This window comes from Rhea americana, unplaced genomic scaffold (genome assembly GCF_003343005.1).
Source record: "Rhea americana isolate MKP2758 unplaced genomic scaffold, rheAme1 scaffold_41, whole genome shotgun sequence".
In the NCBI taxonomy this organism is placed as follows: Eukaryota; Metazoa; Chordata; class Aves; order Rheiformes; family Rheidae; genus Rhea; species Rhea americana.
The window spans coordinates 5,246,486-5,264,977 of record NW_028186546.1 but is presented as its reverse complement, the minus strand read 5'-3'; the positions used below and the strand labels follow the sequence as shown (position 1 = coordinate 5,264,977).

At 45.0% G+C, this 18,492-nt stretch overlaps 1 protein-coding gene across 1 annotated transcript in view; it reads right to left on the bottom strand.

Annotated features, from left to right (window-relative positions):
- Window positions 1-378: 378 nt before the first annotated feature.
- FGFRL1 (fibroblast growth factor receptor like 1) overlaps window positions 379-18,492 on the bottom strand; it is a 168,901-nt gene continuing 150,787 nt past the window's right edge. Inside the window, exons 3-6 of the mRNA XM_085314705.1 lie at window positions 16,255-16,335; window positions 11,387-11,671; window positions 8,031-8,384; window positions 379-5,355 (exon numbers count right to left, since the gene is read on the bottom strand). Coding sequence (XP_085170831.1) covers window positions 4,946-5,355; window positions 8,031-8,384; window positions 11,387-11,671; window positions 16,255-16,335 — 1,130 coding nt within the window. The 3' untranslated portion in view covers window positions 379-4,945. The remainder of the gene's footprint in view (window positions 5,356-8,030; window positions 8,385-11,386; window positions 11,672-16,254; window positions 16,336-18,492) is intronic.

The following is an 18,492-nucleotide window of genomic DNA, read 5'->3' as shown; positions in this document are numbered from 1 at the left end:
TCTGCACCACTGAGCTTGTGGTACAACTCTGGTGTTTGCCTCTACAGGTGAAGTGATCGAAAATAGTCCCAATTCACTGAAAAACAGAAAACTTTTCCACACCACTAAAAAGAATAATGCCTCTGCTAGATTCAGAGCACCTGCACAAGGCAGACCATGATGTGGTGCAAAAGGTGCTTTTGCAGTACTCTGTTCTGGYACACCAGCAGGTGTTCCTAATGTGTGTGCGCACACACTCAACACACACACGCACACAGTGCTATCCTTTCTTTCAAAATATGCTAAGTTTGCATAACTCTACCCTCTACTAACCTAATCCCAGTCTTCTTTTATTCCTTTCTAATTTATGCCCTGACACAGACATACACTGAGCCTGTCTTTTTGATGTGTTTAGTCACTGTATTTACCACCAATTGAAAATGACATGACATTTTTTATTTGTAAATGGCTGATAAAAGTTTTCAGTTTAAAAGGGATGACAGTACAAAGATTGTCCATACAAAGTTTAAAAATGCCACACACAAATTGACTTATAAGGCCATGTTTGATCAGCAACACAAATAAAATAAACAAAGATGGTGAGTTTTAAGCCTAAATTTCCTTTGATCCTTGAAGCCACATGTCGTTAAAAGTATGACTGCCTTCTGTAAGAGTCTGGCACATACATATATATGTATATTTGTATATACATTTATATATATATTTTTATATATATATATATATATAAGAAAAACTTTCTGCATTGAAAATAGGGTCAGTAGTTAATAGCAAGACTATGTTTTTTTTAAAAAACTCCTGGTATTCACGAACAAAAATGAATGCAAATCTTGTCCCACTGAAGAAAATGAGATCCGGATAGGATCTGGCTGCATTTATTTAGACCAAGGCAGACTGTAATATACACAGAGCACAACTGAGCCCTAAAAACAAAAGGCATGCAGTGGGCATGGAGCAGAGTGACTCTTGCATGAGCACTTAGAACTGAGGCAAAATAATCCCTCGAAAGGCAAAACCCACCATGAGCAGGAAGCCAACGCAAGGCCTAGACAGTATTCTCATTTCTGTTTAAGCAGAACATGTTTTCCTAGGGGTGAATTTCACCTAAGAATATACCCACTGCTCTGCCTTTAGGACTTTGCTAGCAATGACAAGGCTGGCTGAGGGTCATCACTGCCCTTCTCCCAGCCCACCTGAGCACATGGGACTGCCAGAAGGGGTCACCACTCCATAGACCCTGCCGTCAGGTGATCCCAGCCTTGACCAAGATTTCACAAAGTGACCACCAGTTTGAGTGTCCAGCATGTGATGCCAAAGAGAGAGCTGCTACTCCAGGCAGGATGAGCAGTCAGAGTTTTTTGAAAAAATAAGACCCTTGTGGCATCTCACACAAGGTGTCCCAGACCCCACTTGAGTGCTCGACACCTGGACTGAGACCTGCAGCAGCCCTTAGCCCTTGCATGGTCCACGTTGGGTGGCTCTCTGGAGAGTTCCCGCTTGTAAATCTCATTATCAGYATCACAAAAAATTTGCACTTAAAAACAAGAGCTTTAAAGGGCGAGAAGGAGCCATTCCTTCCACTGGAGAAGTTTGGCAATATATATGCTTTTTTGATTTCATGACACCACACCAGAGAACTTCAGAACTACAATGGGCAGAAGGCACCGGTGGAGAGCATCACCCTTGGTGTGGAAGACTGGACTATATGGGACATACAGGATTACTTCTTTTAACCATCCCTTTCATAGAARATCAGAGATACAGCTGCCACCTTAAAAAAAGTGCCATAATGCAGTCTCCTAGTTTGCTTAGAGATGAACCACACAAAAATGGTGTGCACGCCCTCCTTTGAAAGCAGTGTCAGCACCACTGTCTCCTGCTGCGTGTGCAGCAGCATCCTCTTGGGACAATCCTGGGGCACGGAGGGCTGAGAAGGGCCGTCGGCCTCACGCAGAGATGAAGCTTGCCTCCCGCCATGCCCTCCACAGGGCTGCAATGTGTGGTAGCAAGGATAGCATGATTCCTATATAGACAGGAGCTATGAGAAGTAGCTGTAGCTYTCATGGAAACATCAGCTTATTGGCTCTTTAAAATAGAGATGGTGAACTTTTAGTGTAGAAAGGCATTTTATATTTTCTGATGAAATGGCTCAATAAGCTACAGCCATTAAAAACTCCTGCCTGAATTRCACCTTATATCCAAACAGAGCCTTTAGTGCTCATAGTTAAGCCTCCCTGAAAATGGGGGGATGTGTATGGATACTCACAATCTGAATTTAGCTTTTATGGACTTGATAAATTAGTGTTAACAATGCCTAAACGATCCCTGACCTCTCCAAAAAACACAAGCAATGATTTGCCTTGTTATTAACCTCTGCAGGAAGACCGCTGTGAGGGATACATGAGCATCGCACTATAATATCCAGCTGGCAAACTCCACACAAGTGCAAAGGCCTCCCASGTTCTCCTCCTCTTCTTCCTCCTCCTCCTCCTGTGCCCAGGCGCCACTAGAGTGCCCTGGCCACTGCCAGCATGGCATGCAGGGACATAAGGAGATGCTGGTGATGGATGGATCCCTGATGCCGGTGGCTAAGGCAGTAGGAGGACTATGGAGCTGGGCAGGCGGTGGCAAAGGAAAGCGAGAGCTTACGTGCTGTGCTGAACCGTGGCCCAATCCCAGCGCTACGGCGCAGCAAAYGGTGAGCTGCTCCGCTTGCCGGCGACTCAGCCAAGCAAGCCGAAAAATCACCCCAGGTCAACCCAAACTTTTTTTTCTTCCCTCCCTCCATCGACTAAATTGAAGCGAGACTCGAGGGAACAGCAAACCGCATTGCAGCATTGCTGCATCCGCCTTCGCCAAAGCTTCAGCGCTGTGCGTGCGCCTGCGTGCAGCACGCAGCAGGACCGCGGCGTGAGCCCGCCGTGGGGCCAGCCACGCCGCCTCGCCCTCGCTGCAGGACCGAACCTCTGCCGACTCTTGCAGGCTTGGCAGCTGCAGCGACGGCTCGAGCCATTCGCCCAYTTTGCTCTCCCAAGCCCCCTGAGGCTGCAACTCGTTTTACAGGCTCACAAATTATAACGTTTTGAGTTAAAAAATATTCTTTTTGCAAGAAAGCCCAACACAGGTTGGTGGTTAGGAAACAAACCCAACCTCTTTTCCTTTTTTTTTTTCCCCTCTTCAATACATGGTAAAAAGGGTTCTGCTGTGAGCAGAGAACTTTGCTACTGCAGAGAGACAACGTGGGATCCGTGAGCTGGGATCCGGTCAGTGCAGACCCTCCCAACCTGGATGCAACCAGCGGAAAAGGCCACTTTCTAACGGAAAGGATGGGAAAAGGATGGCACCGGCAGGACCTGCGCTGATGTTAGGGGATTACACGTGGCTAGTGTGAAAGGGCATACCAACAGTCAACGCTCAAGTTAAGCTAAACAGCTACGCGCTACATGGAGCATATGCTGAGCATGGCATCTATAGAACCTGAAAAAAAAAGAAATCTTTATTTTCTTTGATCAAAAATACGTATAGAAATGCCTGTTTTGAGGAAAATATCATACATTTTTTCTTGTTTAACAAAATAAATTAAATATACATGACTTCTGTTTAAACTCTATATAGAATTACAAAGGCTTATATTTGCAATTGGATTCATTTCCAGTCCATTTAGGTATTTAATATGGTCCTTTTTTTAATYGTCTCTCCTTTTTGTTTTTACTGTTGTTTAAACTAAAATGAAATGGTATCATTTTCAGATGTTATCTGAAGGGAGGGGAGGAACCACACTTTTAACCTAGGTGCATATTTATCAAATTCATTTTTTCCTACAAGATTATTATTTTACTTTCTTATTTTCTCTTTCTTTTTTATCTAACATTTTTCAGGTATTTTGCATTGACATAAAAAAAATCTAGTAGCTTGTCACTGTAAGCCATCAGAGAAGGGCAGCGTGTTTCACTTCCTTGACCATCAGCAGTTCAATTATTATTATTAATTATTATTATTTCTTAAATATAAATATAAAGATGTTCTGTACAACGTTCTTCTTCCCATCCTTCCTTTCTCCTGGCAGTGGCACTGAGTCTCAGGACTAGGGGGAACGCAGCACTTGCATTTTGATCTTCAGACCCCTCCATGCCAGAAACACAACAGCTTTACAGAATTTGGACCAGCTGGCTCGGTTATAATTTCAGACGCGATGAACTGCTCTTGTGAAGCATTTGGCATTTCACGTCTTGAACGGAAATTACTTTTTCCCGAACCTCTCATGCTATTTTATCCCCCGCAAAAGAGGTGAATTGACTGTGTCTCCTGGTGCTTTGGCACTAAACCTCAGGAACTTTAAGGCTTGAGTCACTCTGAAGGAATAGGCTCCCCTGCGTTCTCCCAAGGGTGAGAAGGCTGATGACCTCCCACCAAAGCAAGTGATGTTCTGGGGGGGCTCTGGATATTCAGCAGGTGCAGCAACTGCAGTGCCCACCTGGAAAAGCYCTCCGGTCTCCTCTTATCCTTCATATTGCTCCTAGCAACACAAGTAAGGAGATGATGGCTCACATCAATGTGTCCCATCTTATTTGTCGCCACCTGGATTAGAAAATGCAAGAAGGCTGCGCTGTTTGCCATGGCTGCCTCTTTACTGAGATTTGGAGCTCCTTCATTATTCCTTGGCTACATCCTGATTGTGATAATTAAAAAAAAAATCTCTTTTCTCTCTCTGTCTCTATTATATATATATTTATATAGATAGATATAGATATATACACATATATATATACACACATACACACACGCATATACAATTATATATATATGTATATATATTTAAAATTATATATATATATAATCTTTTCTGGTTGCTTTGCCTATTGCTGGCAGTGTGAGCTGACTTGGAGCAGTCTCTTCTGAGGTACCATGAGGAAAAGCCCAAGCCGAGCTACGGTCCATGGGCACACTCTTAACATTGGTACTGAATGTGCTGGTGCTGATGGACTTTGCCCTCCACGTGCGAGTGGGTGTGGGTGTGGATGTCCGTGTAAATCTTTGGGTACATTTTGGATGCCATAGCTGGGGCAAGGGCAGGCCCCTGGGACAGTAAATGCTGCTGCTGGGCGACGTATTCCTCGTAGTTTATGGAGGAGATGCAGTCCTTGTCGGGCACCTGGGAGACGCAGATGCGGTCTCGAGGCTGCGGCCGGTGCACAGGGGCAGCAGCTGGTGGAGAGCAGGGCTTCTTCTTGGTCTGGCAAAGCCACAAGAGGATTGTCCCGAAGATGAAGACTGCTCCAGCCGGGATGCCAATGATCACGGGCCASGGCAGGCTGCTGGCCGAGGAGGGGGGCACAGGTGCACTCGGAGGCTTGGGATCTGGACAGGGAGAGGAGGGGAAGGGATGAGATAGAAAGAGTTAATTAAATGCAGGCAAAGCAAATGCAAAACACATGTCATGCTTCGGTTGGCTTTGGTACAGGCTGTCTGACAAGCCCGCCAGACCAAGCAAAAGGCAGAAACCCAGGCAGCTCATGATGCTCATGATGTTTGGTAACTGTGTAGCTTCTCAATGCTCCTGAAAGGGCAAACGACTCATTTTCTCTGGTTTAGGGGTCGGGAGTGAAAACACAAGGGAGTCTTTTTTTTTTTTTAACTGTATTATACAATTTTTAATGGATGCACTAGAGCCAGCCCAAGAGACAGTTTGCCAAGAGCCGCACTCCACAAAGGAGAGGGCTTTGCAGCCTAGGTTGGGGGACACAGAGCAACGGCTTGCCCCATTTCCCTCCACTAGACATATCTGTGTCCACAGGGTGTTTAGATGATCTTCAATATCCCTGTCTGATGRTTTTTCTGGAGCTGCTGAGCAGTGCTCAGCTGGGTAGCCATGGCAGGCAGCATGAACGTAGTGGCTTGGAGGGGCTGTCTTGAGTTTCTTGTGTGGTTGGGAGGACAAGAAAGGAAAGGACGGACAGGAAAGTGTTGGTGAACTGGTATCCCTTCCTTAGGGCTCAAGCACCAAAGAACTGCAATTTCACAGTCCTGGGGTAGTATCTAGCTGTCRAAGCCCCCATCTAGATAGATACTAGCAGTGATTTTCAAATGCCCTGACAAATACCTAGGTTCATAGCCCTGCTTGCATGTGGACACTCAGAAACTTGAAAAACCACAGGCTACCCAAATGGCACAGTRTGCTATTTTCAGACATATATCACTTCTAAGCTAAACTTCTTTAAGACACTAGTGTCTTTTTCTCTGCTTGATAACTATGGCTAGTTTGAAATATTAAATATATACCATGTGGTCCTTTTGAAGTCAGAAAGAGCTATGTTGTTGACCTCAATAGACAAAGCTTTGATCCACAAAGACTGGGAATCACAGAAATAATTTAGGCTGGAAGGGGACTCTGGAAGTCATCTGGTCCAGCCTCCCTCTGAAGAGAAGACAGGATGAGGGAATGACCCATCAGCTGACCATGAAAACAACAGTCTTCATGCTGGTTGGCAGAAATTCTCTGCTGGGCTGAAATGAAAACTTGACATTTTGATATTCATCTGTGCTGTTTTTCTGAGCTGTCTATGTCAAATCTGGTAGCTATACAAGCAAAACTGTATTTTTCTAACTCATGGCCTTGCAACCACATCTTCGCTTCTGAGAGCAAGCTGGGTTCTCCTTCTCCATCACTGCCAATGACAACAGGCCTGCAGGCTCTGGTTTTGGTATGAGGCTGCATTATACTCCCATTTAAATGAATGGAAAGTCTCCCACTGGTTTCAGTGGGAGCTGGATMAAACCCTTCCACTTTGGAAACTCCCAGCRGCTTTAAATTACATCCCACCCACACAGCCTTTTCCTTGGGAGTGAYAAGCTTTCTAGTTGGAGTTTAGTCCTCATATCTAAATGATGCAGAAGATGGAACCAAGGTTGTATCCACATTTTCTTCTTGGTTGCTGGTGTCTAAATTCCAGGTAATGACTCCCAATGACAACAGAGATGTAAAGCTTGGCAGTCAGTGAATAGTTAGCTGCCTTAGCGACAGGAACATGAGGATTTTCCCCATTAAGTSCACAGAGAACTGGTCCTAGTAGTCTAAGAGAGTTAACAGTCTCTGTCTCTCATTGTTATCTGGACTGCCGGCACCTCGTTAGACCTGACAGCTAAGTTGATACAATACTGGCTCCAGCTCTTGTACTCTCTTAGTTGCGTTAGACCTTGCAAAAGTAAAAGGAAGAAAAAGTGGTAAGACTGATTTTCTTCATAAAGCTGGTTGATCTGATGCTAGATTCACAGGGCAAAATGAGGCAGAAGGAGATGTCATTTTTAATAAAAAATATTTATCAGAGCAGAAGTGTGCTCACAGGAAGGAAAGGAGTAAATGACAAAGCGAGGATGGTATGCCTGGAGTACACACGATATGGCCTCAGTTGGTCACAGACACCAGCTCTAAGGCCCTGGGGGGGTGGGAAGCAGCTGTGAGTTTGGCACAATGGCTCCTGGCAGATCACTGAGTAAGAATTTAACTAATCAATCTTTCTCCCTTTTACACCAGTTCTTTTCCTTTCCTTGTGACCAGGACAGCTTTCATTCTTCTCTCATTTTATGGGTCTGTATCACTGTTTTCTTTTACCAGTAAAGCAATACAAATAAAAGCAAGAAAAAGCAGAAATTTAAGGCAATGGGATGTAAATTTTGTGGCKATTCAGTTCCTTTCTCACCTCCTGCACTCCAACACTCAGGCGATGTAGAGCCTGYAGCTGTAGTATGATCTCCCAGCTCCTCTTTCACACAGGAGCAGATCATGCGTTTTCAAACTGATTTTATGTCATCATGCTGAAATYATTATTCTCCATGGAGGAGGAGGAAGAACTACCAGCAAGAGAAAATCAGCAGCAGTGTATGGTCCCTCACTAAYCCCTAGGCTAGCCTAAATCAGCATGGCATCACGGAGGCCCATGGAGTCTGACAAGGTGAGGATGGGCAACAGCAGTTGCATTAATGAATATCATAATGCAGACTACTAGTTCAGATAGGAGAAAAAAGWAAAAACTCACCTGGCAGGACTGTGAGAAAAGCACTCCGAAAGCTGTAGCCCATAGTGTTTGCGCCCAGGCAAATGTACATTCCTGCATCCTCTTCCTTGGCTCGAGTAATCATCAGTTTGTTCAGATAAGAACCGTCAGGACGGGACCAGACCTCCCCAGTGGGCAGCACAACAAACTTCTGTCCCCCGACGTCAATGGTGGAGTTGTACTTGCTCTCTGTGCCGTACTCCACCCTCTTCAGCCACTGGATGACAGGTTTGACATCACTGCGGACTTTGCACTGGAATGATGTGGTCCCGCCGTAGTCTACTGTCGTGTTGACAGGATGYGTTCCTGTCAGGATGGGCTTGGACCTCGTCCTCTCTGCACAAAAACACAGGGAGCTCCATGGAAAAAGGTGTTTGCAAATCTGATTAACTTGTGATTGCAGAAACATAGCAACAAAGCATAGGAGGGATGTGGAAAAACATTTATCCCAGCTCCCTGTACCAAGGCAAGCTGAGATCTTTCCAAATCATTTCTGATAAAAATTTGCCCCTGCCTCTGCCACAGCCTCTAAAGGTAAAGGCTCTACAGTCTCTTCAGACAGCTCCTCCACTGCCTTGAGTCTTAGCAAGTCTTTTCTCATGTCTAACTTGAATCTTCCTATCTGTAATATGAACCAATTACCAATGACAGGTTAYTTACAAGTGTAAATCTACTGAAAGTCCACATTTGAACCACCGTGGCTATCCACAGTTTGAGGATAGTGAGGTGGAGTAGGAGATGTTCCTTCCCCTTTTGGTCTTCTCAAATGTCCCTAACAACAGACTAAATCAGATGAGGAAGGGCCCCTTTCTTCATATGCTGTCTAATGGCAGTGAGGGCAGGCTGTGGATGTTGTCTCACCTGTGCTCTGGGAGTCCCTCAAGAGGTATCTGTCACCTTGGCTGCCAGGCYTGGCTGATGCCCATGAGAATCAAATGCTATAGGAGGCCATCTCMCGCTGTTCACTGCCGAGGCGAGTCAAGACCTCAGCCACTACAGGTGAGCAAGATGTCCACTTCATCCTCACCTCCCTGCATTTACTATTCCTTTCTTCAGTCTAATGGTCCACACTCTAAGTATGAAGCATCCTCTTTGTGGAAGAGTAGCTCAGAAACCTTTTGTTTCCCTAGCCAACATGCAAATCTTGCTTTTCTCATGAAAATCTTTCTTCAGTTCTCAGCTGGTGAAGGAAATAAGATGGTAGTAGAGGAAATCAAACACAAGGCATTCTGCAGGCTCACAAGACCATCCTTCCCAGCACGATCGTAAGCCTTAGGTTGAGTCAACACCATGTAAAGTCAAATAAAAGATAGAAGAATATACCTCCCATTTCTGAGGATCTTTCTGATCTAGGCTTTTTCTGATCTAGGATCTTTCTGAGCATGAGCATCAGAAAAATTAGTGATATGGAAGGTACTGCAAGTAGTGTACTATCCTAGGTAGAGARTGAAATTACGGTGTAATAGTGGGTGGTAACTGTTGGCAATGATCAACCTCTTCTGACAGCAAACACTGTAGGACTGAGCACSTAACAACACAGTTGCCACCACCACCGGCTTTGAGGTGAGAGGAAGGAACACTGGACCTTCTTTCAGACATTCGGGATGCTATCAATAACAAGGGCTTCTAAGATGTGCTCAGGAAACACTGCCRGAGCAGCAAAAATACCACATTGTTCTCTGCAGACTGCGCCTAAACGCCACGAGCAGGAATCACAGCTGGGGAGGCTAAGTCTCAGATAAGCAGGTCAGGCTTAAGAGTGGAGGCTCAGGGGAAAATAATGGAAGGGGAGGAAATTGAATAAAACCTGAAATGCTCCACAGAATGATGTTAAAAATAGCAACATGTCTGAAAACTGCTTAATGCTCTTATCTATTTGATTCTGGTTCCAGCTTTGGTTACTGTTTTCACTCCTAGCCAGCAAAAGCTAATGAAAACAAAGGTTACACACATCTTTAAGTTGATAAAAACCAAGATAAACAGGGACACAGAAAAGGGTTTGTTCCTGGTGCTGTCTGGTTTTGATGAAGTGAAAATGCCACAGCTGCCATTAGGATGGGGCTTGATTCATTTCCCTGTCTCTGCTCCTGGTTTTAGTGTAAACACATGTTTTTACTGTCTCCACACAGCTGCATCTTTATCAATCCCAGATGTCCAGCAGGTTTGTGCATTTGGAGCCCAACAGAGCTCCCCACATGTGCTTTTAATTCCTGTTATTCTAGAGAAAGGACTTATCAGAGGACAGATCTTTACCTTTAAGAACGGTCTTTCGCACTAGGATAAACTTTCTCATGCTAAAATGTATGCACAGAGAGAGCAACAACATGCTTTCCATGTGGCTGGTAGCAGCCCTCCATGCCCCTGCTCCTCATTAAGGAAGGATATTTGATCTCCCCCCCATTCAGCCCATCTTCTCCTCTTTCTTGAGTTGGCTGCTTCACAGTCATTTCCATGACAACTTACAATGATGTCATAGACAAAATATGATGATTTAAGAGTAGGCACTCTTCTCTGCTAGGCTTAGGTAGCTTTCTGAGCATAATTATCTGCAGTAATAATAGGGGAAGTGGGAGATTAGAGTCCCAGAATCAGGAGAGCTAGGCACTAAGAAGAGCAATTTACTTCACCCCACCACAGAGCAGGGTAATCCCCCACAGCTCATGTTCTAAGGGCTGGATTTTTAAAGTTACATAGGCATCTAAAGACATAGATGTGGGATTTTTGTAGTGGCCCATTTGTACCCACCTGAACCTTCAGATGCCTAAATGTCTTTTAAAATCTGGCACTAAAGCCTTGTCTGGCTAATGACTAGTCATTAGATTTCTACTAAGTCCCTTGGGAGACTTCTCTAACGAAGTGGGCCTCTTATGACAGATACCTAGCCTAAATTTGTCACTGATTGGTTTCATCCTATTACTACTCTGATAGAGTAATCTGGGCCACTCTGAGTATTTCCATCCCTCTCTAAGGTACCTCAGAGGACTTAACAGCTGGGTCTCAGACTGTCCTTAAAGTGACTCCAACAGTGACATGAGATTGAACGGGGCAATTGTGAATGTTTTCCATGAGTGTGCCCTTACAGATGACCTTTCCCGAGTATCTCTCTTCATTTCTGACTACTGAATTGTGTTATTTAGGATGCTATTCTCTCCAGATCAGGTTTAGCCCTACTCTAGATTCTCAATAATGTCTTCTCTGTCCCCACTTATATTTGTAACCCTCCGCTATATCTGTATCCAGCTATTGGCACTGCACACTCACTACCATGCCCTCTTTACTCACTCAGCTCCCTTGTCACAGCTCCCTCCACACCTTCCCACCCCAGAGGCTGCACTTACGGATTACTTCAACTTTGTACGTTGCATTGATTTCTCCAACTTTGTTAAACACTCGGCAAGTATATTTGCCACTATCCTCTGGCTTTAGGTTCTTCAGGTTCAGTGTCCACTTCTTCTTCTTGTTCTCCCCAATCTCTTGGGGTGTGAGGGGCTTATTGTCCTTTAACCACGTGATGTCAGGCCGAGGATTCCCACTGGCCACACACTTCAGGCGGATGGAGCTCCCAACAGGACGGGCGATCACCCTCCGTCTCATCTTGGCAGGCTGAGTGAACCTAGGCCGGGCTGCAAAAGGCGTGAAATATTGAAGGTGGTGAGCAACAGGCCAAGGGGCAAACAGGCAAAGGGGAACACTGCTGTCGAGTGTTATGGCTAGATTTGCTTGTGAGGCACCCAGCAGTGCCAGACATGCCAGTGTATCACTGTATCTCATATACTGGACTCAGCCTGATATCCTTAGAAAGGAAGAACAATCCAGCCTCACACGTTTGAACATCTGAGTGGACTACTAGGAGCTATGACCACTGCATTAGCCTTCTGCAAAATACAAACTTGGAATTCCTCAGTGTCCTTAAAGCAACCAAGTCAGATAATCTCACAAAATAGTACCAAAATCACACTACTGCAGCTAAAGGCAAAATGTGGCCCCATAATCACATTCTAATTACTACCATACTCCATGCRATAAATACAAGCCCTTACCCAAGACCTAAGGAGAAACCTCAGATTCCCACAGGGATGACAATTTTCTCATTCTTTTTTTATGTCACCTGAAGCATCATTTTCTGAGGTGTTTTGCCCCCTTAACTCTCACTGGATTTAATGAGAACTGAAAAGGTCGATCGCTGCTGGTGGTCAGAGTCAGGAATTTTGATTGCACCTTGTCTTACCACGGAAATCACAAATATTTGTGATAGCCGTGACAGGGAACACTAGAGAAACGCAGGGCACCACCTGGTAAAATCTAGAATTTATACTCTCAACTGCACCTAACTTTAATTCATCCCTGATTATGTYAGAATTCCAGAGGGAGAAGAAGTGGCACCTCTGTACCCTGCAGCTCTGCTAACATTGCAGAGTACCTTCCTGCAAAATCATGACTGATCTAATTAATCAATATGGAGAAAAAATTTTGCAAAAACTTTTAAGACAGTTAAACAATAGAACACAATCTGTTGCAAGGCAAAAGCTTGTCTAATACCATCCTGTAATAAACAACTCAAAAGAAATTACAAATTTCCCACAGTTACTTCAACTATGCAATGCCAGTCCAGGGGCACTTCTGATGGCAGACTCCYGTTGAGTTTAATGACATTTCTAACTCCCACTTGGCACTCTCCCACTGCATCCAGGATACTCCTGCCAAATTCACCTCCCTTCTTTTTTATTTTGGCAAAGCCAGTTTCCTCTCAGAGTCCATTTAGTGGCTCCACAACAGCTTTCTTTCTCTGTTTTTGAATCTTGTTTCTTACCATAATCTTATCCTTCAGCCCCAAAGGCCAGTCAYTCTTTATTTTCTCACTCCCTGGTAAACCCTCCCTGCTCTTTTTCTTTAGAAACAAAGGAAGTAGGCAAAGAGTCAAAGAGTGGACTGCACCGTGGCATTTTGGGTTGGATTAGACCCATCAGTCACGAATCTTCATCAATGGGGAATGGAGAGACACACTAGCAGTAGCACACAACATCTCAAAGGAGGCTGAGGAGCTTGTGCCTCAGGACCTGGGAAAGTTTGCTACAGGATGGTATAGTGGTCTCCCAACTACACAGCCAGCCAGCCCTCTGCCCAGGGCACCAGCTCTGCCAGAAACTGATTTACTACTCGTTCCTTCACTCTCTTTCTTACGTCTTCCTCACTGAGATGGTCCTCCATCTGGTCTGAGGCTGGTCTGAAGCTTCCTCTCTCCAAGCACTGGAGAAAAAAAGCCATCCCCTCTGAGGTCTGTGAGCATGTCCCCCACATTGTGGCCTTGTCCAACAGCYCTCTCTCTCAGATGAAGACTCTCTATGGCATACCCACCCTTCGGAGTCCTTTTCGGTAGGAGAAACCATCTGCCTCCACAGCCTCCCTTTGCCGCTTTGTCATTTTGGGTCCCAGCCRTGTCATTTCAAACTCTTTCTCAGAAGAAATACTCTGCTCTCCATACAGAGGCTTTCATGTGTAATCTAAGGGATTTCCACTGCTCGGCAACAGCTGAGCAGCAAGGTGACTTCCTAACCCGCTCCACAGGTTGTGGTGTGTAAATGGCTGGGTAGTCCCTTGATGATCTCCTGCAACAGGCCTTCTTCCCAATAAAAACAACCACCCCCTTGAAAGACAATGAATCTTATCAGGGCTACACATTCAGAGCACTGAAGTGCCAAAATTTAAGCTCAAGCTGAGAAACTCATGTTGGTAGAGGGCTGTCATTGTGGAAATGGAGTGTGGCATGGCATAAAGACAGGTTGAAAACCAGCCATGAAACGGATCTAAAGTAGTATTCTCTAATACAGCAATAATTTAGACAGAGACCAGGAACTGCAGGCCCACATAGGGGTAGATTCTTACTGGATGGGATTCCTGAGCTAAGATTAACACATCCTGGAGCAGGTGAGGAATAAGAAGGCAATTTRCATTGCCCATGTGGAGTGAAGAGTCAAGTTAGTGAATGACTCTAACCTCAGGCTCTCCCTTACCTCTTCCCCAGTTCCACAGCAGTATTTCAGAATGATTTGGTCTCCCTGCTCAGTAATGCCATCGTGAGACAGAAACTGCATCTTTTCTCCCAAGAAACACATCTTTAACAGCTTTGGTTTTCCTCCCACTGCAGCTCTCACAAATCCGTCTGGAGTTTTGCATTTACCCCTCCTGCRATGTTGCCCAGATACACAAGAAGCTGCAGGTAAAACTAAACTTCTTTGGCTCTTTCTATCTTTCTTCCATTTGAAGAAGGTTAAGCAATTATGTGGGCTCAAAAGCTACTCCAGGCTGTGTTCAATATGCTGAAACCAGATCCCTTTTAGACAGTCCTGAATGTTTCCTTGACAAAAGCCTGAATTGGACAAGTTCAGAAAGGCCAGTTAACAAAAAATGGAGAAACACACACAAGAGAGAGAAAGAGATCCAGCAAGTTCAAARGAGAAAGAGAGAGAGGCAGCACTGTGAGGGAGAGGTAGAAAAAGTCTCTTTTGAATTGGCACTTGTAAATGTCTGCCCCCAAATCTGTACCATTTACAGAAGGTCTACTTGTTGAAATGCCAAAGAAACRCATTACAAAGTGCCTATGTGTTATTTATAATTCACATGCTTGTTCTTCTCCACATAACTTGGCATTTGCTTCATAAACATGAACCACATTTATACAATATAAATTATGCCACACACAAGAGCAAGGGAAAACACAAGTGGATGGGGACAAAGAGACAGTATGTGTACAAGTTTCTTGCTGAAATGCTGTTTACCATTACAATTTATTCAGACTAATGAAAAAGAAATGAAACAATTCCTGGATGTTGTCAGGAACACCTGAGAAGGGAGTTCAACTTCTCTACTGGGGAATACCTCAAGGTGCATGAACTCATGCCAGAGACTCCCATCAGATGTTGCCCATAAAATGACTGATAATTTTAGCACTACACACATCTACCATCATAATACTACTGTGATATTGATCCATCACCCACCAGCTCTCCCTGAAGCACATCTGCCATGGCATTCAATGTCTGTTCCAGTCTCCACTAGGGTAAGGGTGAAGAGTCAGCTAGCTTTTCTTGCTAGCTGCTGAATCTATACTGGGAGACTCCTGACATGGAGCCTATCCAAGCCCCTTTTTCTTTGGCTCTAAAATGTTTTCATTCTTTTCCAGAATGAGCAGAGATTATTGTCATCTCCCAGAGCAAGCTCAAGTTCAAATYAGTCTGTAATTCAAGGCTATTATGGCACTGCTTCCCCTTGGTGTGGGCTGGATTACACCACATCATATCAGATTCCCTGTTTACCAGCTCCTGGAGAAAAGTGTCCTCAGCTCAAGTGGTAGGGGCTTACAAGGTGAAGCTTAACAAGTTCCACCCCTACCTCTGCTATGAGGCAAATGTGGGAGAAAGCCATCTCTGTATTATAAAATTAAAATGAGGGATGTACTGTAAGAGCAAAATGGAAATGCTATGCCTCATGCCTTGGGGTCATAAACTCACATCGCACTCCTGTCAGTAATGACCAAAAGCTGTTTGGCATCAACCTGACAACTTATTGTCCTAAAAGGAGTGCTTTGGCCAAAGTTGGATCTGCAAGTCTTGCAGTGACTCAGAACCTGYTCCAAGTGAGATTTTAGCAGTTTCCTGAAGCTCTGCAACTGCATCAGAATCCTATGCTTCAACAGCCTGGGTCTTAGAGAAGTTCATGCAGGTGTCTAAAAGAGAGAGCAATTTTCAAAAATACTCAGCTTTGGCCTAATGCTAATTCTGCTGAAGTGAAGTCAGACCTCCCATTTGCCCTCAGTGGGAACAGTGTTATGCTGGCACTGAAGGCTTTTGGAAATATTGCTGTAAAAGTCAATACGCCTTTTACAGAGAGTCTATAAAGCCATAATAGCTGCGCAGGCAAAAGGAAAGGGACTGCCCAGAAAAACAAATGCAAGAGAGAACCATGCTGGGATATATGGCAGGGGGCCCCAGAGCCGATCACCGGCTGCATTTTGCAGAAGGACCCTTGGACAGGATCCATTCACACCAACACATTCAGCTCAGGCTCTGTTTATCATTTGACCATCTGTAGTGAGAAGTCACTCCTGCCACTCTGCCTTTTCCTTTCCTTCAACAACTGAAAAATGTGCTGCATGAACAGCACTGAACCAGGAACAGAGGAAACCCCCAAAACATATGCTGCCCCTTACCCCACTGCTTCCCAGAATGATCTTCGTATTCTCCATTGGAGCCTTCAGGTACCTGGCTGTCCTTTCCTGAGCTGGCATCATCTGCAAAGGAAAGGAAAGGAAAGATGTTAGGAAGGTCTCCTACAGTGCAGTGGTACAATGACAGGAGTTTGTATCACCTCTTGGAAGCATCACGCCACTGAAAGGCACTCAACATATATTTGGCATCCACATCCTGGCACTTTCAGCTTGGCCAGTTTAATGAACAATTTAGTTTGCTGCTCGATGAGCTTTTCGGCAGGCTACCAATGCAATGGGAGATTAATCAATGTTTCCATTAATAGCTGACAAAAGCTCCTTTGTTTATGTTTACAGGTTGCTCTTCCCTAGGAGGAGCTGATCGGTTGTACCTTCTATACAAATAATGGTATAAATCAAAATTACAGCTAATTAAACCTGGGAGGTGGGGAAGACTTATACGATCAGYCACACTGAGAACAAGCAGCAGAATTAGGGCAACTAATTTACCTTTCAGCTTCCAAACAGGCGTATTGGGGTCAAATTAGCCCTCAAAGAGATACTGAATGCAAAGCTACAGGTGGAGAAAGACAGCAATATTGAATAGAAAAGCAATTTTTCTTTTTAACTAAGAACACCCGTTCTCCTGTACCAATGACACACTCGTCACTATAGTTGCCTATCACCACTATCACTGAGCAGCCTCAAGGTCTCCACTATGTGCCCCATACTGCTAGTGTAAACAACTAAAAGGTGAGACCCTTGCCCCTCCAGCAGCCCCCACCTCAGATTGCCGTTGCAATAAGGCAATCTTCAGGGACTTGACAAAGGACGAGGGAGCAGAGGAGCWTATCGAGCCTCCTTCCACAGTTAGGGAAGCAGTGGTGCTTGTAGTCTCATGCCTCTGTGGCACCAGAGCTAGGACGAGAAGACTTTCCTCACCCAGTAATAGCCCCACATTTATTGTAMAAGTGTTCATCTCAGAACATCCTCTTACAGCAAGGCATTGCACACCACGAGGGGGATCCAAGTGAAGGACGGATGGCAGCTAGGTGTGATGGCCCAGCTAAGAGCATGGCTCTTCCGTGGGCTATGGACAGAGGTAGGCAGCCTCATAAGATAGTTGGATTTCAGGTAAAGATCAAGATCTTGATCAAGAGCTACTCAACTCCTTGCTAAAGTGCATTAATGTATCTGAAGCTCGTGAGATGAAGCTCTGAATTGTTACTTCAGTCTTGCAAGAGATTTTCCAAGACAGATCAGTTGAAGGCAGGGAAATGCCCACTGCAATAACAAAGTGCTTCTCCCATAGCATAAAACATCCCTCAAGAGAAGGTCAGATACACGACTCAAAGAATAAATCCCCCCATACACCCAAATCCTAAAACCCATATGAAAAAGATCTCAAGTGTAAAAGAGAGGAAAACCCTTGATTTAATCTCTGCAGCAGAGAGGAAAAACTAAACTTGGCYCATACTTGAGTACGCCCCCCCCAAAAAAAAAAAAAAAAAAAGTACAAATAGTAGAGCTGCTTCTTACGGTTGTTTTTGAAGATGGATGGTGCTTACATAGTGTTTGGTAGGGAACCGATGTGCAGGCTTTGTGAGAGAAGAATGTGTATTTAACCCCATCCTCCTCCCAGTTCCTGCTATTTTGGAAAAATCATACCGGCTCTTCAGCATGGGGCATTTTACGCCGACACGTGCTCTGTTCTCGGTTGCTGCTGTCTCTTAAACAGAGAGGCTGAAATGCCATATGGGTCCGTCCCCCCTCGCCCTGACAGATTTTTCTCTTCTCCTCGTGGTTGCTTCAGCAAAGTTCCCCCCAGAGGTATGCGCAGCTGTCACTTCGAAGGGAAAAGAAAACTTTCAAGGCAGCAGCACGCCGTGCCGTTGCTCCAGCAGCTCGCTCAAGCCACCCCCTCCCTTCCCACCTCCCTCTTGCCCTTCTCCGTCACTGGAAAAGCCGAGGCTTTCCCAGGGGCCACAGCCCACTGGGAAGTTGTGTGAAGTGCAGTTGCGCTCGGGAAACATTGGCTCTCGCTCAGCGCCGCGAGTGCAAACATATCGTCGTACCGGCTCCTCTGAGGCTCATGGGCGAGTAACCCATGCGCTGCGTTTTGCAAATATAACTTTACAACTTTGGCAAACTGAATGCAGCGAATACAAATATATGCATTACTGACGATASCTTGCACATGACAAATTGTCTCTCTCAGGTCAAAATACTGAATCAATTATC